Source organism: Enhydra lutris, unplaced genomic scaffold, assembly GCF_002288905.1.
Source record: "Enhydra lutris kenyoni isolate GAN:26980312 unplaced genomic scaffold, ASM228890v2 scaffoldscaffold26, whole genome shotgun sequence".
NCBI classification, from domain to species: domain Eukaryota; kingdom Metazoa; phylum Chordata; class Mammalia; order Carnivora; family Mustelidae; genus Enhydra; species Enhydra lutris.
This window is the reverse complement of record NW_019154110.1, coordinates 23,093,886-23,117,888: the sequence shown is the minus strand read 5'-3', so window position 1 is coordinate 23,117,888 and position 24,003 is coordinate 23,093,886. Positions and strand designations below refer to the sequence as shown.

General features: G+C 40.1%; 1 protein-coding gene across 1 annotated transcript in view; it reads right to left on the bottom strand.

Annotated features, from left to right (window-relative positions):
• Positions 1-24,003, bottom strand: part of LOC111151823 (src kinase associated phosphoprotein 1) — a 278,085-nt gene that overhangs the window by 219,005 nt on the left and 35,077 nt on the right. Inside the window, exon 3 of the mRNA XM_022510039.1 lies at positions 321-346. Coding sequence (XP_022365747.1) covers positions 321-346 — 26 coding nt within the window. The remainder of the gene's footprint in view (positions 1-320; positions 347-24,003) is intronic.

The window sequence follows — 24,003 nt, the reverse complement described above, 5'->3', positions numbered from 1 at the left end:
CTCGGCCACCATTTTATTTGAATGTTAGTAGATCCTGTTGGCATCTGACAAAGCTTAAGGAGTAAAAGCATATTATAGCTTTGGCTCTGTAAAATAATCTAGCACCAATCCACTCAGAAGGCAGATGCATCTGAGCCTCTTGTTGCTAAAAAGCAGGGCAGGGGAGCCCAGCAGGGTGAAGATTAATTAAACACTCCACTAACTTTCCTTAGAAATGCCTAATGCCTCTCTGTGTAGAAGCTTATTTAGAAGATGGAGAAGTAAACAATACCATCCACACATTTTTAGTGTAAAACCATAAATGGCCAAAATGCACTCACCTTGGGGCTGAATATCCCAATAGTACCTGAAATACAAAGAAAAGAATGGAGATAAGTCAAACTTGTATTTCAGTTTTGGTTGGCATATGGTAGAGACAGCACCTACTCCAAAAAGCTTGCTAAACAGTGAATAACCAGCCAAACCACTACCCACTTTGAGAAAAATGAAAGGGTTGTCCCTAAGAGTTGAAAGGTTCTCAGTGGCTTTTAACTCATTGTGACTCCGGAGACCGTTTTGACCATGTTGCTGGAAGGGTCCTAAGAGGTTACCTAGCCATGGTCCAGAGTTTCTCATCAGGAGCTCTACAGTCTTGGAGTGTGACAACCAGTCTTGTACAATCAGCATCGCTGGTCCTCAGCACCGAATACCAGTGGCACCCCCAGTTACAACAACCAAAAACATCACCCACCCAAAACATATCCTCAAATACTTCTAGGTTTAAATTCTTTATTTTACAGGTGAAGCATGCATAACTGGGTCAAGGTCACCTAGCATTTTAGTGTCTGCGCCAAGACTGGGGTTCTTGCAGTCCACTGTATCATTGTCCACCCCCACCTCCTCTTTTATTTTGGGATATTATTGGCAAAACCAATAACCCCTCAAGTCTTCAAACTAATGAAATGGCAGTGGCAGAAAGGATCATTTGTGAGTCGCTTACTTGGAATGTAAATTGCATTTCCCCCATAGAAACAAAGTTCTATATGGTGGCTACCCACAAAAGTCTATTGTACTTTGGATTCCATTTCCTCCTGCCTTCACAGGAACCTTACATTATTCTATATCAATTTTCTCTTGTATATATTCAACCTCTTCCTCTCAACTTGGCCCTTTCCATCAGTATTTATGCTCACATAAAAATAAAGCAAAGCCTCCCTCACCCTCTTCATATCCCTCCATCTGCTGTCCTCTTCCTTTCACATCACAGTGAAATTTTCAAAAATTGTTGTCTGTAGTTTCTGTTTTCTCCCACTCCCACCCACTCCTCAACATGCTTATAGTAACCACATTTTAATTCTTGCTATGGACATAATTCCATGCCACTAAATAGAATGAATACTTTTCTATCCTCATCTTGACCTCTCAAGAATGTGTATGTTCATTTGAACACTTTTTTTCCTTGGGAGAGAGTTCAGAGTTTTTTTTTTTTTTTTTTTAAGTCAAATTCTTAAAAGAATCTATAACCTAAAATAAAAGATTAAGAAAAAGGCAATACATGGGCAATAATGAGGCATATCTTTTAACACACACATGACTGAAATAAGGTGAGGCTACTTTAGAGACAAATATCATTCCAGTGGATATCTGGGTTATTTCTTTATAAGACTAAAGTTCAGGAAACAGAGAAGTACAAGGTAAGTGGGAGTATGCTGCCATAATCCAGAGATGCATTTGTGGGAAATTATCAGAGATAAAGAAGAGAAGATGAATTATCAGAGATAAAGAAGAAGATGGAGAAGCCTCCTGGTTGACTTTTCTTATTCCTTTCTTTTCCCAGAAGAGTTCTGGGCTGTCAATCAGGTGAAGAGAAATGTAAGATACTTGGATGACAAGGCATGGAAAGTTCAGGACAGCTATGACAACTGCAGTGGAGAGGGGGAGTGGGAGGGGTGGGAAAGGCAAAGCTGCAGCAGCTGGAAAAAAGGTTGTCCATGTCAATAGGAAGGCATATGTAGCTTGAGAGCGGCAGTAACTTAAAACAAGTTTTATATATTAGTATGACGAGTCGATCTCCCCATAGCAGATGGTGCAGCTTCCCACTCTACCTGGCCACGGTGAAGAGTTTTTCCACCAAACTCCTTTTTTTTTTTAAAAGATTTTATTTATTTATCTGACAGAGAGAGAGACAGCGAGAGAAGGAACACAAGCAGGGGGAGTGGGAGAGGGAGAAGCAGGCTTCCTGCCAAGCAGGGAACCCGATGCGGGGCTCGATTCCAGGACTCGGTGATCATGACCTGAGCTGAAGGCAGACGCTTAACGACTGAGCCACCCACATGCCCCTCCACCAAACTCTTTTCTCTAAAACACAATTAATCAAGCAAATCATCAAAGGGGCGAGCCATTTTCCATGTTCTTGCTGTTTCCCATCTCCTGTGGAGGCATTGCTCCAGCCCTTGATTCCAATCATTACTCATCCTCCATTTCAATATAAATAGAAATTAGAATGTAAGCCTGGTGCAAGTGTGGGGGAGGGGCAGGAGGGTGTGGGTGTACTTCTCCTTCCAAAACGTATCCGATGGCAATAGCAGGAGCTTCGCTAACTGATATTATTCTCATTTACTGACCGAGAAAAAAAAATGGAGCCATGCTTGTGGCAGTTAAAAGGCCAACTTTTGGCAAATTGATAAATAGGTGAAACATGTTATTGATAATTTCAATCTCTGCTTTTCCCCACAATCCCCACTCCAATGCACACACATATTTTCAGTCCCCTTCTCTACCTACTGTAGAGTGATGCTGGTTTCCTGGTTTCTCTTCTTAGTTAAGAAGATCTTATAAGTTCACACACACTGAGAGTATCGCTTCTGCCAATCATAGTCTTAGCCTAAGAAGGCTGGTTACAGAGAAAGAATTCAACTTAAAAGTATTAAATAAAGTAGCAGGTCTACCGAGCTGATGCTAAATAGCAGAATCTGCCTTAATCTTGATGACACTGTAATTAAATATTTCTGTCAGTAAAAAATCAGATGTAGAACTTGATGTGGAATGGCATGAAGTGAAATGTTAGTTTCCTTCACTTTCAGAAGGTGTAAAACAATCCTGCTACCCTACCATGTTACTCTAAGTCTTAATTGTGCAACAATCCTAAAGAAAGTTTGTGTACGCACACACGTGCGCGCGCACACACACACACACACACACACACAGGATACGTCTAAAAGGCAAGGCCAGAAGGTGAGCAATCTCGTCCCTCACTGGAGGGCACCGTGGATAGTCTCCGCTGGGCACAATACATCGAAAGTCCTGATCTTGTCTCATTAAACATATCCTATGGGTGGCCTTCATCACATTCTCTGGAAAGATGACCCCACACTAGAGAATTCTACACTCCTTAGGAGGCATTTAGTCAAATCTTGCTCCCATCTTCTAATTCTTATCCTTCACTCTGAAAACAATTATCCCTTAGCTAGAGACTCCAACAAGTCTGAAACTAGACATTTTAAACCAAAATACAAACACCACAATAGAATTACATAGAAAAAAAGGCATACAGACACACATGCGCGCGCGCACGCACACACACACAGAGTTGTGTTTATCCTAAAGGCCTCTGAGAATTTCATATCAGGCCTGTGCAGATAGATAACAAACACTTCTTTAATCTTCCCTTTGAAGCTTCAGCTTCAATATGAAAAGGAAGCTATCACTCCGCTGTAATATCCATACTCAACATCATCGGGTCCATGCAAATGACATTTGGAGCCGGAAAAATATGAGTACAGAACGAGAAGACAGAAATTGCTGCAACCATATTGATGATTATTGTTTTCAAATTCAGTCAAAATAAATCCGTCTTTACGTGATCCTCCAAAAATGAAAATGGAAGAACAAAATTTCCTAACATTTTGTCGGCTCTGCAAAATAGGGTCTAGAAAATTCAGAGTTACATTACATGGGAGGCAAAGTTTGCTATTTGTGCTTCTAAATTTAGAGAGATTTTCAGTGAACTTTAGTTTAGGGAAAAGTAACAACAAAATAAATAGGATTCACTATAGTGAGGGGATCTTGAGGCTTCTACAGAAGCAGTAACAGCAATGACAAATAACAACAATGTTAAGATTTCTCACTTATATTGTGGGCACTGTCCTAAACACTTCTCTTATATGAACTCATTCCTCCACACTATAGCCCTCTTATTATGTCCATTTTATAAATAAGGAAACCAAGGTATTGAGAGGTGAGATGACTTGACCATGGTTTACACAGCTGGTAATAAGGCAGACAAGTTTCTAATCCTAACAACTAGTTCCAGAGTGGGCACTGTAATAACAAATTAAGAAGGAAAGTCTTGAAAATATAATCTAACTTAAAAACATTCAGAAAAAATAATTTTTTCTCTAAAGACTTTCTATTATCCTAACAGAATTCAGTCACTCAGTTGACAAATACTTGTTGAATGTCTTCTATGTGACAAGTCCTTTGTTCTGGTTCCTTGGATGAAACGGTGACTAAAGTACACATTGTCTGCAGATATATTTCAGTATCTTTCAAATGGCAAACAAACTTCTAGTTTGTCACTCAAGAATCACAAAACATTAGATTCCTGCTAAAAATGAAGCTATCAACTCTTAACCATTAGATGGGGGGGGTGGTTTGAGGTGGGTATCAAACTGTTGACCATGAAACTAACCAATGAACATGGTTATTGAGATTAAAGTACTCAGAGCTTTTACCACTCAGCCAGCTAATTAGATCCTGGTGAAGGAGGTAAAACAAACAACTGTAACTACCCTCATATTATTGCAAACATCTAGGAAGGAAAAATAGTTCCATTTCCTGATTATAATTTTAAAAAAGCATATTCAGCACTTTTATATGTTTTATATGTATTATTTTATTTAATCTTCATCACAACCCTATGAGGTCAGTACTATTATTATTCCCATTTTACAGATTAAGAAACTGAAACTCAGGAAGGTCAACCAATTTGACCACAACCACATAGCTATTAAATGGCAGAACCCAGATTTGTACCCAGGTCTCCTTGGTTCCAGAGCTCAAGCTCTTAAATCCCACAGTAACTGCTTTTCTCTTGACTGCAATATAGAAAACAAATCAATTATTGCCAGACAGCTTAGTATTAGAGAGTAGTTCGATCAGACATCTTTAACTTAGAGTTCACAGTTGAGCTTTAGAAGACTCATGAACTCCTAAAAATCGTGGGTGGAAAGCAACCCATGTTTTCTTTTCCCTTGAAGAAGAGTCCATAAACCTCATTAGATTCAAAAAAATGCCAATAACTCTTCCCCTCCAAAATGATGAGACCCTCTGGATTAGATGAATAAGACTGTAATGGCATTATAAAACTAGCTACCCACAAAGGCCAACATCTGTAATGTTATAAATCTAGAACATCTAAATGAATTTTTTTGCAACTAAAGTATTAAACATGTTATTCTACCTGTGACTTATGGAAATTTAAAACACATCATACATTCTCTGCCTTGTTAAACCACCTGCTAAACAAAATCAAATCTCTTCTTGATGACTCAAGGATATAAATTTGAACTTTGGTTTTTGTACCAAAACAGTGGTGCCTCCTACATGAATAGGCTGTCTGCACTACTCGCTATCCAGAGAGGACTTCTATTTCGCTCTTGACCATCTTTTGGTAATGACTATCTCAAAACAGATGGCGAAGAATGAAGTGCTATGCTGATATTAAAAATGGAATTCAAATGGAAACCTCATTGAGCAGGGCTTTCAACAGCCAGTTGATAACACTAGGAAAACCCCTTGCAATTGACCTTGATCAGTGAGCCACACGGTAGAGACTGATACATGCCCCCAAGGAAATGGCTTTTCTGAACAATGCTAATAATCTGTACCCTGTAGATATTTCCTATATCTTCTTTTCTTACTTTGGAAGATTCACTTGATTTCAAATCTTTCTAGGAGCTATGCTCCATTTCAGAAAAATGGGCAAGTGGCAAAGGGTCATACCGCCCGCGACACCCAAGAACAGAAATGGGAAAAGAGCACCATCTGGTGGAAGTCCCTGGTGGAGGCTTCAGAGGCTGGGACCTAGGATCAGGGCATCAGCCTCAGCAACAGGCAGGGATGGGAAGGCCTCTGGAGGGGAGCTGGTGCCCCCTCTAGCCCCAGTACCTTTAATCCATCAAAAGGACAGGAACTAGTAACTGCCTACAAGCAGCTTACAATCTAAACGAGATATTTATACATCAACAGATGTCAATCTAAGATAGGAAATAACAAACACTATGGTAACAACAGACAAGCACATAACTCAGGTTATAGAAGGACCTGCCATAAGAAGTTCCTAGGTTCTTTCTTTGGGTGTAATATTTCTGTGGTCTTGAGTCTATACCCACAAGTTTTAGAAACCCACCCTGGAAGACAACACAATATTCTCCTACTTATGAAATGGTCACAATTAAACTTTTATTAAGTAATAAACAAGCAACATTATCTAATGTTGATAGTATTGATTTTTTTTCAGAACTCTGTTCCCAGACCATAAAAAAGAAATAAAAGAAATAAGACCTTACTTATCACTGGAGTTTTCTGCAACACTTTCACTACATAAAATCCCTGCTATGCTCAATCCAACATCCACCCTGGATACCAACAGCAAGAAATCTGGGTGCTTTTCTCAATTAGTCAATGATTATGGTCTTTCACCACAATACTGAAAACTTGCATTCAAATATTCCTTCCCCTATGTTCAAGCATCAAGACTGCAAATTGTGGTTGAATGTCTATGTAATCCCCATACTCTCTGCATGTAATAGGCAACCAATTAGAACTCAATGAACTATTAAAGAAAAATTCCAGCCAGGTATGTTGTTACAAAATAAAAGACCCTAAGAGTTGAAATTTGTTTTTTTCTTTCTATAGATAAAGGAGAGCATCTGAAGGACTGGTTGGTTGGTTGCTTGTTTTAAGGATAGGAAATGATGTCCACTGTGATCAAACAAGCAGAAATATGCAGACTGGATGGGAGGGAGACAACCCGAGAGGCCGTTTACTGGAGACCAAGAAGAGAGACAAGAGATGTGATAACACACGTGGACGTGGGCTGGGAACAGAGCAACAAGAGGAAAATCAGAGATACCCTTTGGTTACAAATGTGTATGGGAGAGAAAAGGCAGCACTTATATACAAAGAACTCCAGCTGATTATCATATTTTAAACTGCAGTATCTTTGGCTGTTATGCTGTCACTTTTGTCTCTGCTGATGCTTGGAACCTCATTTTGTTTTATTTTTTGCTTGCTTCAGGTTAACAGCTACTCTTGGACCACCAAGACTCCTAGTTATCTGATTCATGAATAACTGACGTATGCATGACACTGTGACTGTGGACCCTCTAGTCATTGAATTTTACAGCTGGAAGCTCACTGAAGGTCATTTAATCCAGCCCATCACTTTCCAGATGAGAAAATGAAGTATGGAGAGGTTACGTGATTGCGTCATAGACGTTTAGAAGTCCACATTGTGAAGCTACCACAGTTTATCTTGGGCAGGCAGGTTCAAAAACATGATAGTCACTTGAAAATTCCTTTGGTATTTCCCTTATTATGAACATGGTTACATTATCCACCTGAGAACAAATGTTACACAAAAAATATTTAGGCTGGATTAGTTCTCAGAGCTCATCGAGGCAGAGTGGATTTCTCAACATTAACATGCCAACATACCATCTGTATCTCAAGTTATGAAGACTGCATTCGCTCTCTCAGACATTAATAAATCTCCACTACTTGCAGATACTCTGGTAGGGACTGAGAGTATGGAAAGCCCCAACTGTGGGCCAGTTAGGCTGGAGCAGTCAAACTGTGCCAAAGTGATAGGTTTGGCACAAAACACACACAAGGTAAAAACCAGGGCCAGAAGAACTCAGGTCTGGCTAATGCCAGAAGCTGTCTGACCGCCTGCAGATAAGGGCTGCTGAGGGAGGATCTGGGATCAGATAAAGGAAGATGCCTGGCAGGGGAGGGGAGGGTCACTGAGAGGCCAGGCCCAGGATGCAGAGCGGCCAGCCAGCGGGTCAGAGCAGGTGACAGAGGCCCGAAGCAGACATGTTTGAGGAAGGGATAGTGCAAGATTCTGAGTGGGTTCCAACCTTAAAGCCGGTTTTGTCTTGTGAAGCAGGTGATAATGTCATGTAAGGGTGATATGATAAATCTACTAAGGATTGGGGAGGGGGGGGGGGCAAGAGGAACATTAGAAAGGTTGCTACTAGGGTCATGTAAGGTCACTGCCAGGTATCATCAAGGGCTCAACTGAGGTGGGAGACCAAGCCTTACAGTAGAGGCAGTCCGACTGTGTCATTTTTCTTCAGCACTGAGTGGCTGCCCAAATACAAGAGCAGAGATGTGGACAGTTGAATTGATCTGAGGTTAGGATTCTTCTAGGCTTGGGAGATAAAAGGACAGAAGAGTAAGAGTGCACTGGAGGACATGTCCTGGTGCTCAGGCTGAGGGGGAGAAAAACCAACGGCCCAAGACTTGACTATTGTGTCTGTACATATTAGAGACTTTTAACAATCAGTAAGAAACAGGGGACAGCATTATTCTGCTCTTCTCTTCCAGGACTATCCTCTGTCCCACCAGTCCCAAATCTCTCCTATCTCATGGTCCCTGTTTCAATGGTTGACATCTTCATGAACGCAGTTGAAACGTGGGGACTGCCCCTTCATCTCTTTCTCTATGACTGCGTACATCCCATCAATCACCAAGACCTGGACGTTCTACTCCCCTGATATCTTTTAAATCTACCTCTTCTCCATCCCTACAGGCACTGAATTCATTCAAGCCTTCAGAATGCCTGACCCAGATTGATGTTCCCACGTCCACCTGCCACCCTGCTCCTCTCTGACCCATTCTCCTCAGGGTTGATGGAGAAGGAAGGGCAGTGGTGAGCAATGGCTTTGCAGACATATCTGGGTTGGAGTCCCAGCTCTTCCGTCTTCTAGGCTACAAACTTTGGCGGAAGCCTCAGTCTCATCTTTTTTTTTTTTTAAATCGAAGTATAGTTGACACGCCGTGTTAGGTTAGTTTCAGGTGTGCAACATAGTGATTCCACAAGTCTACGTGTTACACTGTGCTCACCAGGAGTGCAGCTACTACCTGTCACCATGCACCGCTGTTATAATATCACTGACTGTATTCCTTGTGTTGTACCTTTTATTTTATTTTTTATTCCTATGACTTATTCCTATGACTAATCCATTCCATAAATGGGAGCCTCTATCTCCCACTCCCCTTTCCCCAGTTTGCCCATCCCCTACCCCCTCCCTTGGTTTCACCTTAAAAATAGAAATAATAACTACACCTGCCTCGTGTGTTTTTTGGGAGGATTAACCGAGCCAATGCACATGAAGAACTGAGCACCAGGCCCAGCACCTGGCAGGCCTTCAGTAAATGTCAGCTGTTCTGTCATTAGCACCATCGTTTCTCTAATGACCTAAAGTGCAAACCCAGTCTTGTCACTGCCCTGCTTAAAGCTCTGCAGAGGCTTACTCCAGCCCCAGCCTCCAGGTCCTCCCTCCCCTGCTCTGTTCACACTGCTGCTCTCACAGGTCTCCACTCTCTCTGCCAGCACACTTTCTCCATTGTGCCCCTTCTTCTCCCAGTGAACCTTTGAGGCTCAGCTCTGTCCCCTGTGTAAGGTGCTCCCATGGCCCCTCTGTGCACACCTCGCAGCAGCACCTGTAACCCTGCACCACAATCCTCTTGTCTCTCTACGTCACTGGGCCCTCAAGGGGCAGTGGCACAGAGACTGTGCTCAATAAATGCTTGCTAAGAAAATGAATGGACTTGAGAAACAGAAGGGCTGTCTGAGTTCAGCATGAGTGCATTTCAGAGAGGGGTCAGAGACGAGGCTGGAGATGCAGACAGCAGGCAAGGCTCTCCAGGTAACACCATGGGGTGTGGATTTTATCCCAAAGAAGATGGGGAAAGAAACTTTCATTTTCCTCTTAATTACTCACACAAAGACAAGAGGGTAAAACAGAAAGAGAATTAAAAGAGGAGAAGAAAAGGAAAAGAAAGAAAAAAATAAGAAACCCTTGTTAAATTAAAACCTCTATCCAAATGAAGAATCGCCCCCCGCAAAAAACTAGTTTCAAAGAATAACCACAATATGACCAGCAAAACTATACTTCAAAAGACACGACCGAATACACATTGTAGTGGCAAGAATCCAATATATAAATACAATCAATTTGTTTCTTCATTAAAAGCTTTCATGAAGAAAATGATTTAATACAAATGCTAAAGCTACTGACACAGATTAATTGAAAAATAACAACAGACTCGTAATTAAAGACATAATATTATTTCACTCATTCATTCTGCTCTAAAACTGAATAAATGTATAAAAATAGAATCGAGAAGGCAGGCTTCTGCTGGTAACCACTCCAAGAGCTACAATGAATTACAGATATTTTTTAAAAATTTCCTATCCTTATGTATATGCATTCTTCTAGTTAGGAACTGAGATGCACATAGAAATTCAGAAATCATTTTTAAATTGTGTCAGTTTTGCCCTCAAGATTTTTCCTAATTGTACAAGATTCTATACTAAAACATCATTCTTGGCCATTTATTTCTTTGAATAGTATCTACAGCAGTCATATTAAACCCCTACAAGAGGTACCTAATTATCTGAATCATAAAAAATGAAACTACTTTGATCTAAAGGCCAATGACTATGTGATCAGTTCTACGGCTGTATCAAAACAGGTCAGGGGTCACCAGTAGTTCAACTATAATCAACCATTCAATCCCAGGACTTCCTGACCCATCGTGAGGCCAGGACTTTGGTTCTGTCGTACTTCAACGGATTCTCCAGCATCAGGAAATGTCTCGTGTTGCCAGGCCACCAGGAAGCAAAAAGGCTGCAGGCAAACATCAGGCCAAGGGAAGGACCAAAGCCATTTGCTGCTGACCATATCCCTATCCCTCACCCTACAATCCAGTTGGGTTGAAATATTGTTAGTTACTTGCTGGTCCTAAGCCTTGCCAGTAAAATTTTCCTGTCAGTTATCCCCAGTCATATTGGGGGACCCACCTCACCACCCAACTAACAGCCTCAATTCATACTTGCCAGTCAAATCCTCCATCCTTCCCCTCCACTATTCAAATTCATTTGAAAACCAAAGTAGTATCTTTGTACCTTTAAAAAAAAAAAAAAAAGAGGAAGTCTTCTGATGAAGATTTTTACATATACTTGCCTGATTTTAAGAATCTCCTGGAATCCTTATCGATCACGCCAGACCTGGTAAATTAGCATCTAGGTAGAGACCTAGAAATCTGTGGGTTTTTTTTTAAGATTTTATTTATTTATTTGTCAGAGAGAGAGAGAGAGTGAGTACAGGCAGACAGAGTGGCAGGCAGAGGCAGAGGGAGAAGCAGGCTCCCCACAGAACAAGGAGCCCAATGTGGGACTCGATCCCAGGACGCTGGGATCATGACCTGAGCCGAAGGCAGCTGCTTAACCAACTGAGCCACCCAGGCGTCCCTAGAAATCTGTATTTTTAACAAGATCCTCAGGTAATCCATATGATGGGGCAAATTTGGAAAACAATCTGAAGGAAATGGGTATTTTGCTAACAGTTGTCTGTTAAGAAAATTCTAGACAGTTAGCCCCCAGTTCAAGCATAGACTGTGTCCCATTTCCAGTTGTTTGGACCGTGGAATGCATTTTCCTAATGAAACAAAGTAATAGTGTTAAGTTTTCTGGACCAGCTTCAAAAACCTATTAAGTCTTGTTAACAGATCTAAAGTATAGTAAATACAATCCTTCATTTACAAACCAATCACATTTCAAAAGTTGAAGCATAAAGTTAGCTATTTAGAATACATTTTTCCATAAAGCTCTGAGAAGTGGTTAGGTTTCCCGGCTATCCAAAAATGCTTGTTAAGCCCATAATAAGCCAAACCCAGCTATCGAAATGTGAATATAAACATGAGGTTGGTGTCCTCAAAGCAAAAGATAATGAGAGGGAGAAATGGTATATCTTCTTTCTCTGGGCATAGGAAACACAGGCAAACTTTGACTTTCTTACCCTCTCTGCCTTTACAACTATCTCTGGTCTCCCAGTGGCCAAAGATTGCCCAGGTGCCAAGGATTCACGTGTTATCCATGACTCTCTACTAAAGTATCAGCTTGCACATCCTTGCCCTGAGCTGTCCTTCCCCATACTACCTATTGCCCCTCCAAAATTCAGTCAAACTCTCGTTTCCATAATTTGGTTCCATCCTATCTTTTTTGGCTTATCTCTTATCTTCTAATTGCTGTTTCAGCCCCTCCCAGGAAAGTAATGGTAACTGGTTAGTCTAAGGAGGTAACCTTGTCCGCACTAGAGGTAATCTGCCTGAAAGACTCCTTCCATCTCCCAGAGAAAGATAAGATAATCCAATTTTTCCCAACCTTGCCCCCATTTCTCTATAAAAGCCTTCCATCTGGGGGCACCTAGCTGGCTCAGTCGGTACAGCAAACAACTCTTGATTTCAAGCCCCATTTCGGGCATAGAGATTACTTAAAAAAAATTTTTAAAGAAGCCTCCCATTTTGAAGATTTATTTATTTATTTATTTATTTGACAGACAGAGATTACAAGTAGGCAGAGAGGCAGGCAGAGAGAGAGGGGTGGAAGCAGGCTCCCTGCTGAGCAGAGAGCTCGATTCGGGGCTCGATCCCAGGACCCTGGGATCATGACCTGAGCCGAATGCAGAGGCTTTAACTCACTGAGCCACCCAGGTACCCTCTCAGCACTCTCATCTTAACCAAAAATTAGAAGAAAACCATTTAACACAGTTAATGTACACCCAAGAAGTCTCTTAACCCTTCAGGTGAATTTGTATTTTAAAAGAAGCTGTTGAGCCTAAATACATTTCTAAATGGTGAAAAGGTATATAACAAATGGGAACCAGACATCTCAGACCTTCTAGAGAAGGCATCTGTGAGCAGTGGTCTCCATGCTGGCTCAGGTCATGAATCTGGCCGCTCAGTGGCCCAAAACTTCTTGAAAAACAGGGCTATATGATATGTGACACTCTTGATTGCTTGGCATGATGCCCAACAAAGAGTAAACAAATAGCCAACACATATTTGTTGAGTAAATTAACTTCTTCCGGTTTATAATCCTCACCCTGCTCTTAGGTGATTCCATTTCTCTTTATGACCAACATAAAAATCAATCATGATGACTGATGTTTTGAGAAGGAGGAAGTGAATGGTTTACTCAAGCACCATCGCTTCGGGAAACTAGTCCCACAAACACAAATGTTTTATTAGATAGTCACACAGAGTGTAGATAATCCTTTTCTAATGAAGGATTCAGCCTGTGTCAGTTCAGTGCAGCTCAAAAGGATAATATCTAAGAAATGAAAGTTGTTCTCAGTCAGTGATACCTCATCTAATGAAGACCTCGAGAGTGAACTTCCTTTATTTAAAAAAAAGTACATATTTTAACAAAATCATCATAAATTACTCCGAGGACTGCTATATTTCATATGGCTTTCGTGCGCATTTATGAGTGTGTATGTTTGGCACAGAGGAAAACACCTCACACACAGCTGTTTATTTGCACAGGAGTGACCCAATGCTTCACAACATAATTAGAGCCTAGTTTCCCCTTTCTACATCTCCTTTCCCCACCGTTCCAACTCCTTACCCACATGGAAACCAAATATGCTTTCACTATTTATTTATTTTTTTTTTAAGATTTTATTTATTTATTTCACAGAGAGAGATCACAAGTAGGCAGAGAGGCAGGCAGAGAGAGAGAGAAAGGGAAGCAGGCTCCCCGCTGAGCAGAGAGCCCGATGCGGGGCTCGATCCCAGGACCCTGAGACCATGACCTGAGCCGAAGGCAGAGGCTTAACCCACTGAGCCACCCAGGCGCCCCTGCTTTCACTATTTAATCTCTGTCCCTTTTTAAACAGGAAGGGCTCTGATCTCAATGACTTAGGATTAAATATATAATCACTGCAGAGCTAGAAAATACAAATAAACAAAAAGGAGAAATTAAAAATTACTCAAACTCCACTTGCCAGAGATTATCATCATTAATATTTTGGTGGGGGCAGGGCGCCTGGCTGCCTAAACTGGAAGAGCATGTGGCTCCTGATCTGGGGTTCATGGGTTCAAGCCCCACATTAGGTATAGAGAGTACTTATATACATGAACTTAAAAAAAACATTTTGGTGGGTTTTCTGGAGACATTTTTTTACATATATATTTATGAGGCTTTACATATATATTAACATATAAATTTACATATATATTTAACCTACGTTTTCATTTATAGTATATCTTATCGTTCCACATCAATGAGTCTTCTATAATATGCATGATTAAATTATTTATTTATTTTTAGGTTTGCCTGTCAACAGAATGGAGGAGCAGAATAAACTGGAACAGGGAGAAACTTGAGACAGAGAACCAGAAAGGAGAATTTTGCAATGCCCTGAGTAAGACTTTATGGAGGTGGCAGTGTAGCCAGTGACAAAGGGAGAGGAGAAGACAGATTTAGGATAAAGAATCAAGAGGCTTGTTGATGGCTTGGGGAGTAAAGACAGAGAAGCCAGGAAGGACACCCAGGACTCTGCCTTGGGAGCCTGGGCCTAGGGAAAGCAGAGTTAGGCGTTAGCGCTAAGCAAGATCAGTTCTGGACAGTCAGCATTTTTCTGACTATAAGTAACGGAATACCCAATGACATGGGCTTAAATAAAGCTTATTTTTCCTTCAAAACAGGTCTGGAGACAGCTGATTCCAGGGTTGATGTAGGGGCCCAACAGTGACATGAAGGGTCTAGACTACTGTGGCATTTCTGCTCTAACGCCGTAGAATGGTAGTATCTTAAGGCGGCTACTGCATTCAAGGGAGTACTGCCGTCTCCCTGCGAGAGGCTATCAGAAGTCTGTTGTGGCTTCCAAACCATGACTCATCCCCACGCCGGTAGGGTTCTGTCGTCAAGGAAGAATGGAGAGCGCCTGCTGGGGACACATCCAGCAGGGTCTGCCCAGCTTTCTGAACGCTGAGATCTCTGACACCCAAGAGGAGCTCTCCCGTATGCTGTCTGAAGGCATGCCCAGAGGACTGTCTCTGAGCTTCCCCATTCATTGGACTCACATTACTGAGTTCATACCATATGCCAACACCTTGCTAGACCTTTTTTTTTTTTTAAAGATTTTATTTATTTATTTGATAGAGATCACAAGTAGGGAGAGAGGTAGGCGGGGAGGAAGCAGGCTCCCTGCTGAGCAGAGAGCCCGATGCGGGGCTCGATCCCAGGACCCTGAGATCATGACCTGAGCCGAAGGCAGAGGCTTAACCCACTGAGCCACCCAGGTGCCCCAGACCTTTTTTTTTTTAAATTAACATAAGATCATCCATGCCTTTAAGGAGTTAATAATCTCCCAAAATATGTACTCTGAGTTCTAAAAAAATGAATTTGAAACGAAATTAAAAGTATGTGTTGGAGCAGTGCTTCTCAAACATGAATAACCTTGGAATCTTATGGAAATGCAGATTGTGACTCAGTAGATCTGATTCAACGGAACCTGAGATTTTACATTTCTAACAAGTTTCCAGGTGATGCTGATGTTGATGGCCCATGGGACACATTTGGGTTACCAAGGAGCTAAAAACTCTAGCAAAAAGAGTCTTTGCTTCACCTTTTCTATCTACACTGACCTGTGAAGTCCTGAGAAGCTTCCTTCTTTTCCTTGCTAATTCTCCTACCCATGCATTTTTCTAATAAAAAGGTGGGGAGGGGATAGAAAACCTCACAAAGGGCTTTTTCTCCCAAGCAACTATTAGCTACATACACTGCTTTCGTGAACATGTCAAATATCTATCTCATGTGATTAAATACTTCTGTGGAACCTCTAATATTTCAAACAGGGCACCTAGATATTCAGTAAAAGAATAAGAGACTGGGAACAGCAATTAATTCTAGTTATGCCATATGGCAGTATAGAACACTGGCTGGAACCTGAAAACTCAATTTCACAAGAGCCTTACTTATTCTGAATTTTAATCATTGTAGGATCAGCAAACATATGCCTACCAACCTGCTCCATTTACACAAAATTCTGAAGAATAATCACACTGCACACTCAAAAATGATTGGTTTTTCCCACATGGACTTAAAATTTCTCTCCTATCGGATTCTCAAAATAAAGTAGCTGCTGACAGCTCCAGTTTAAACTCCCCGTTAAACAAAAATCTTCAAACAGTTCTTCTTTTAATGAATAAAACCCCTAGCTTTTCATTTCATCATCTGCTCACAATTTTGCGTAAGTATAATTATTTCTGGTTCTGGATTCCCCAGTCCTGGGACTGGTTCAGGTGCTGGCTCCCCAGCCCCGTGGACTCCCTCCATCATGCCTGTCACTGCTGAGACACCCATTCCACCACACACTCTCCATTTCACCTCTCTCCAGAATGGAGACATTATCATTTTCAACACATACTCCATTCCCTGTCCTCTTAGAGCTAAGATACTTTCATCTCCTGTACATCTAATAATTTCAAGATAAGGACAGAAAAATCAGTTCTTGTTCTGTGAACTTTTGTCTCCAGTGCTTGAGAGACTATCCTAATATCCCCTGAACATGTTTTAGTGATAACATTTACTGCACTAGGGCCAAAATGATTTTCTGCCACTTTCAATTCTAGTTCAATAAAAGAATAAGAGCTTTGTTTCTAACCTCTGTCATTTTTAATACCATAAAGTGATTTTAAAAATGTAAAATTGAGTTCCATTTCCTACTGGACTACCAATCTCATATTAGCTTTCCTTTTATCAAATTTATGAGAAAAGTCAGAAATTGCCTTTCCTTAAAAAAAATCAAAATTTCAGAATCTCCTGGGCAGAATACTTGAATTGAATTTTAGCACTCCATAATTGCTGGCCTAGAAGTTTTAAAGAAATATAAAAGTTAGCTAGTTATATCAAGAATAACAAACTGGAAGATCATCCTTAGTTCACTTAAAGTAACAAAAATAGTAAGGTTATTCCTAGAAAAATTACCACCCTTAAAAACCCCAAATAGGGTGCCTGGGTGGCCTAGTTGTTAGGCACCTGCCTTTGGCTCAGGTCATAATCCCAGAGTCCTGGGATCGAGCCCCACATCAGGCTCCCTGCTCGGCAAGAAGGTTGCTTTCTCCCTCTCCCACTCCCCCTGCTTATGTTCCCTCTCTCACTGTCTCTCTCTCTCTCTGTCAAATAAATAAATAAATAAAATCTTAAAAAAAAAAAAACCCAAATATGTTTATTAGATTTACAAATTGAGGAAGTCTGTGGTTTTCTGAAACCACAGTGAAAGAAATCCATGGTTTCTGAAATGTGAAGTCAAACAAAAAATATTTTTGCAACATTATAAAAATTTTCTAATATGCATAAAAATGGAAAGAACTCCATATATACCTACAGCTTAGCCTCTATGATTCACATTTTGTTATATTTGCTTTATCACATATCCATCCATCCATGCATTCCATCCATCCATCCATGCATCTATGCACTCATCCATCCATCCACCCATCTTTTTTTTTTCATCTTTTTTTTGATGCATTCCAAAATAAATTGGAATACATTAGACATGAGTATACTCCATCCATAACCATTTTAGTATGCATATATAATTGACTTAACTTCAGTATTTGTTACAGTTCTTTAAACCAATAATCTTTTGAAAGATGCCAATTCATTTTTTGTAATGGCTTAGCTAAGTGAACTAAACAACCAATTAAAATTCTAAATCCTAATCTTTTATTAATTCTATTAATTTGAGTAATTTCTTATACCCCAGATCTCTCGCCAACAAAAGCACAAGGACACTCGATAGACCCTTTCTAGTGTCAGTTACTAAACTGCAAAATGAACCTTGTAGGTTATGGCAGAATTCACAAATGAGAGAGAGACACTCACTAATATAACTTAGAGAAATAGCTAACCAGAGATTATGTGGACATAGAGTTTTCTGTAAATTATGATGAGAACCTCAACAAGGCTCACAAACTCAAAAGGGCACTTGAGTTGGAGAATTAAATAATAATACATCTTAAATAAGCCACATTGTATCTACAATACAACAATCCGAAGCTGGACTTTTGAAGACTAGGTGACCTTAGGAACAAATTTGGCAACAAAGTACTAACATCAAATTGGAGTTTTCTTGGCTTTGGGAAGCCCTGGTATCACTGATTTGTAAACTCCCTAATAACTGACTACAGTAAGAGCTGCTACAGGGAGAGAGCTGTCTGTCCTTTATGAGCTGTTTGTTCCCCTACACTGATCTTCCTTTTTTTTTTTTTTTTTTTTTTCTTTCTCTCTCTCTCTTTCAGAGGATTGGCCCTGGAAGGGGCATGCTTTGAAGCCTGAAGAATCAAAGCTATTGCAAAACACTGCTGAGAGTTTTGAAAGAAATATGAAGAAACTACATTGGACCTGGGGCGATAGGCTAAGATCTTCCCAAACAGGTCAGCAGTTGGTCTGTAAAATATTCCCATTGCCAAGGAGGCAGTGACATCTTGTTTAAATCAAAAACTAAAACCCTAAGATATCTCATTTCCATTTTAAATGCATGGGGGTTAAATATGGATATCTAGCACTCAAGAAGTTCCTGTGGGATTGATTTTTTTCCCGGTCTTCTCTGAGCCCTTTGCTGAGCGTGATAAGTAGGACTGCATTTCATTACCAACCCTGCTAGCACTGCACTTTGGGGAGACTAGATGAAGCTACACAGTGGGGGAGAAGATCTGGCTTCCAAAGAAGAAATGATTCACATGGTGCTATTATAAAAACCCACTTTAAGCCCAACTCGTCTTTAAGCCCTTTAGAATCTTTAAGCCCAATAGAATCGTGAAATAAAATAAAATCCCAAGGAAATGAAATTTCCTGTATCATTTTCCAAATTAAAAAACAATCATAGCAACACCATAAAAGAAATCAAATAGAGGTGTCAAACTTTGGTTGGTAATGTTTTTATTTTTGTAACACTTAGGAAAAAAGTAATTCCAACAAACATGTTGGGGGACTCAACTTCCAAAGAAAACGTAAGATCATCATTAGGGGAATCTTCAATTCGATCAGTCAGGGTTATAGAAATAACATCAGAATAAAGAGTTTGGCTCCTGACAGCTGACCCAGTGCTCTTATATTTTTCTCCCCTTTGCTCTAGTTTCACGAAGTGGCTACAGGGTGGGTCTATATCCGAAATAAGAGAAAACAAGCAAATTAGAGAAAAACCACGATCAGGAAGGCTCCACACCACAAGGTCCCTGGAAATCCGCAAATAGAGGAATACTGGGAGGCATTTTTTTCCCCCACAGTGGCTTTCCATAAGCAGAGGAAATAGTGCAGTGCTGGAATAAAGGACTAGCTCCAGATAAAATGAAACTTAAAATCCAGATAAAATGAAACTTAAAATCAAGGCCAAAGCAATCGTGATAAAATGAAGACAGGGATTTCATACAAATGATCTTTAGACACAAGGCATGAATTAAGAACCTCTCTTTATAGACAAATAGACAAGCTTCCTGTATTAAAAAGTTGACACAGGATTTTCTGAGACCTTTCAGGACAAATCCATATTGAGTAGATAATAGGAATGTGCTCAAGCGATAACAATGGCTGTAATTCTATCAGGAGTAAAGCAAATTTCAGTGACCTAACTACATGGCTAAAGAGTGTGCTCAGCTTACTATTCTAGTGGGTTAGTCCAACCTGAAGGGTGCAAGGTCACTTGCCTGCCTCCTAGGTCACATTTCAAAATTCCTTTCACTCTTTTTTTTTTTAAGTTTTTTTTTTTTTTTTTTTTTTGGACAGAGATAACAAGTAGGCAGAGAGAGGAAGGGAAGCAGGCTCTCTGCTGAGCAGAGAGCCTGATGCGGGGCTCGATCCCAGGACTCTGGGATCATGACCTGAGCCGGAGGCAGAGGCTTTAACCCACTGAGCTACCCAGGCGCCCCTTCCTTTCACTCTTGATAGACCATATTATTCTGTTTAAAGAGATCAGTACTTGGAATTCTTAATAAAATTTATTCATCCATTTTTTTAAATGTCTTTAAAAAAAAAAACCCTACCTGTTATTTACCATGAAAAACTGCTAAAATATTATTATATACCAGAGTTACTTATATAAAATATTTTTAGGATAACCAAAGGGAGAAGCTTCTGCCCACTCGTATCACAATAACCCAGTATAAAAGGGAAAAAATGGATCAATTTAATCTTGGCTCTGGCACCAAACCCAAGATGACCTTCCTTTCCAGGTTAAGCCAAGAGACCAGAAGTGGGAAATATCCTATCAGTCTCACCTGCAGAGCATTTCAGACTCAAAGAACACGAAATATAACCCCTCACTGCCAGATAAGTGTATCCCCCAAAATCTTTTAACACAGTTGTGAACTCTCAATATACATTCACTGAATAACAGAACACTAGTACAGGAATTTGGCATACAACTGATCGGTGATAGACCTGAATTTGCTGCGGGGTTGTTTTCTTTCTTGGTTTAAGGATGGAAAGCAGGGATAGGACTGAGAAAGGAAGAAATGAATTATTAACCTTCAAGATATGGTCAATTATTGCTATGACTTTTGAGTCTTTTCAGAGCTATTGAAACTTAGATGGATTGTACAAGTATCTCCTCCTCTTTCTTTTTCTGAGTTGGCACTAAAACTCCAGTGTAGGTAGAATGAAACATCAGAAAGATATTATGAGCAAATAACTAAAATCACAAGTAACACAAATGTGTTAATAGCACATTATACCTTAGTTCTCTTCAAGCATGCTTCATTTGAATGAGTTTTCTTTTGTGGTATTTAAGCTCAATAACTAGCACTTATGAAAAGTCAAGCCCTCTATGAAATTAATGGTAATGATATTAACAGCACACTATTTTGAAACTCTTACTTCCAAGAGTTGTGTCAGACTTTTTGTCTCTCTTCCTATAAAACAAAGACATCTGATGATACATTCTTTTTTAAAAAGAGAGGGCAGGGGTGAGGGAAGGGCAGGGGGATAAGGGAAGAGAGAATCTCAAGCAGACCCCCCTACACTGAGTGCAGAGCCTGATGAGGGGCTCAACATGGGGCTCGATTTCACAACCCTGACTTCATGACCTGAGCCGAAATCAAGAGTTGGGTGCTCAACTGACTGAGCCACCCAGGTGTCCCTGATGATACCTTCTTAAGCTAAATCCTGCTTTAAAGTTAAATCCATGTTAGGCTAGAAAGAAAAACTTGAACTTCCCAAAGAAAACGGAATTGTTTTTATGATATTTATATTAAAGTATCATGTTTCATGCAGAGCCATACACTAGCCACCCACAATGAGACACGTTCAAGATACTCTTTGAGCCTGTACATTAAACGTCCTGGGTTTTGTGGGTTTGTGCCATAATCCTATTACAGAAAGTTATTTCTTGATTTCGTTCCCTTTCAATATGCCATAAATCTACCTGTCTCTTTTTGGAGCTCCGTTAAGTTTCACAGAAGGAAACAATACTCCAAGTTTGTTTCCATTGGCTCTGGCCTTCACTTCCAACAGTGAGCATAAACGACTAGTTGTTCCAAAACAGGCCATCAAGAAAGAATGTATCCCTACCTCAGTAATAAAAATATTCTATTTTCTTCATTCCTTCCCCCACTCTCAAGGTATTCTTGCTGTCAGATGGCCTCCCCAGAATGAAACTTTTAAGAAATGCTCGACTGTTTCTGCAAATGCATGAGGCGGCTATCAAGCGTCTAAGGGCTGCTCCTGTCTGCTTCATTCCAAGTGTCCCACATCTGGCGCTGATCCTGCAGTGACCACCGTAATAAAACAGGAGGAGCCTGCGCCTGGCTTTCATCCTAATTCTTCTCTGAAGAGCTCAATGAAAAAACTTGGACTCAGAATGTGAAAGCTGTTAGATTTTAGGAAGAAGGTTTAAATGAGACTGTTGGAAGAAGAACAATAAATATCACAGCTCAGGACATGGAATACTACAAAACATCTTCACTTCCTTGGAATCACAGGAATTAACATCTTTCTTTTTTTCTTTTTTTTTTTTTTTTTGCCTTACATGGAATACATTATCCTTCACTGGTGATCCATGAAAGCAAAAAACAAAAACAAAAACAAAAAAACAAAAAACAAAACAAACAAACCTCACACACAAAACAACAACAACAACAAAAACTAGTATGTAGATAGAGATACAGATATGATTTTTGTTTGTTTGTTTGTTTTTTAAGTCTGGGAGGAAAGAGAACAGCTAAGCTACTTGTGCTGAAAAACAGAGGGTCCCTTGGAGGACATCCATGACTCTTGACACACTCTCATTTCCTGGGGTCGGTCACACTAGACAACAGAAAGGTGGCAAATGGCACATTATAGCAACTGTGACGGAGTCAGATGCTTTGACTTTCGGCAATTCCATAGCCGTGGCGAACACCACTGAATTCTGAGTCACCATAAAAATTACAGCCAAGCCTCCAGAGTTTACCAAGAATCAGAGGCAGTGCTATTTTCACTATTGTCTACCCTCTTCCTTCTCAAGCAGCTCAACTTGAGGAAAGAATTAGAGGAACTAAAGCAAGAAAATAATAAAGATAGAGTGGAAAGTTGTGTGTTGGGGGGGGGGGGGATGTATGTGTGTGTGTGTGTGTGTGTGTGTGTGTGTGTGTGTGTACACATAGTATTTATATCTACCAACTAGCTTTCTCAGATTTCCTGCTTCAGGTTTCATACCTACCTTCAAGTAAGCCCGGAAGTGTCAAATCATAATTTTAGATAGGTTCTTATCCCCCAAAATGTACCAAACCCTAAAATATCCTTGCTTTAATACAACTTTTTAAACACTTTGGGTGGTTCTTTCCATGTTACACAGCAACTTGCCATATACATTTAACTCTCAAGTTTGATGATTTCCAAATTTCTTTTCACACCTGGCTTTTTGGCATAAGATACAATGTCATACAACAAGAGTAAATGTGGCTGGTATTGTACAAGCTTTCAATACCAATACATATAGTATAGAATGCTGACTAGCCATAAACAGGACTACAGAAGCAATATGGCTGAAGAAGAGCATTCAGTAAAACAAGGGTTACATTAACCGGATGATGATTGAATGGGTGGTTGTAAGGCAATTTCAAACAGCTTGCCAAAGAAAAGCCTCATTTTTCCATTTTCTGATACAGTATCTAATTTCTGGCTCCTCATTTCCTCCGTGATCTGATAATTATGAAATTCTAAATAAAGTGTCATCTTTCTTGCAACAAATCAATGAACAGAAAGCTCCCATCAGATGTTTCCTAAAGCTCCTGCTGATTATTTCCTGAATTCTATCCCACAAACCACACAGCAAGTTCTTTGAGAACAAGGAAGCCTCTCCACCCCATAACAAACACAGCTTCTTTCTGTGTGCATGGGGGTGTGTGTGTGCATTTAAAAAGAAGACTAAGAAGTGATATGCAATTGATAACGAGTTACCAAAAAAAAAAAAAAAAAAAAACCCCAACACCTTTTATTACCAATTTCAGATTGAAATTTAGCCCTTTCCAAACACTGTGGTACAAATATGAGAAAGAAAAATTCCTCCTCCTCGTATATTTGTTCATAAAGATGCAGTAGCATTTGCATTCCTTATTGCAGATTTATACCAGCAACACCACCATCGCACAATTGTATTTTGGGCATCCCTCTCCCTCTCACGCAATTTGAAATAATGCCACCTTTATTCCTCAGGCAATCCTTATAATAATCTTGTAATACAAAGGTTGACTTGTGAAAATAAATTCTATGGGTTACTAAGGCTTCAGATGCACAAGTAAGCCTAAATGTGTCTACTGATAAAGTAACATTATGGAGAAGTTTGTTTTAAACACTCTTCCAGCATACCAAAAATTATAGATATTCTCACTTCTGCAAAAAACTCCCATCTTCTGCATTCTGTTTGTTTCAATTATTCAGGGCAACCCAGGCTGATAATTACAGAG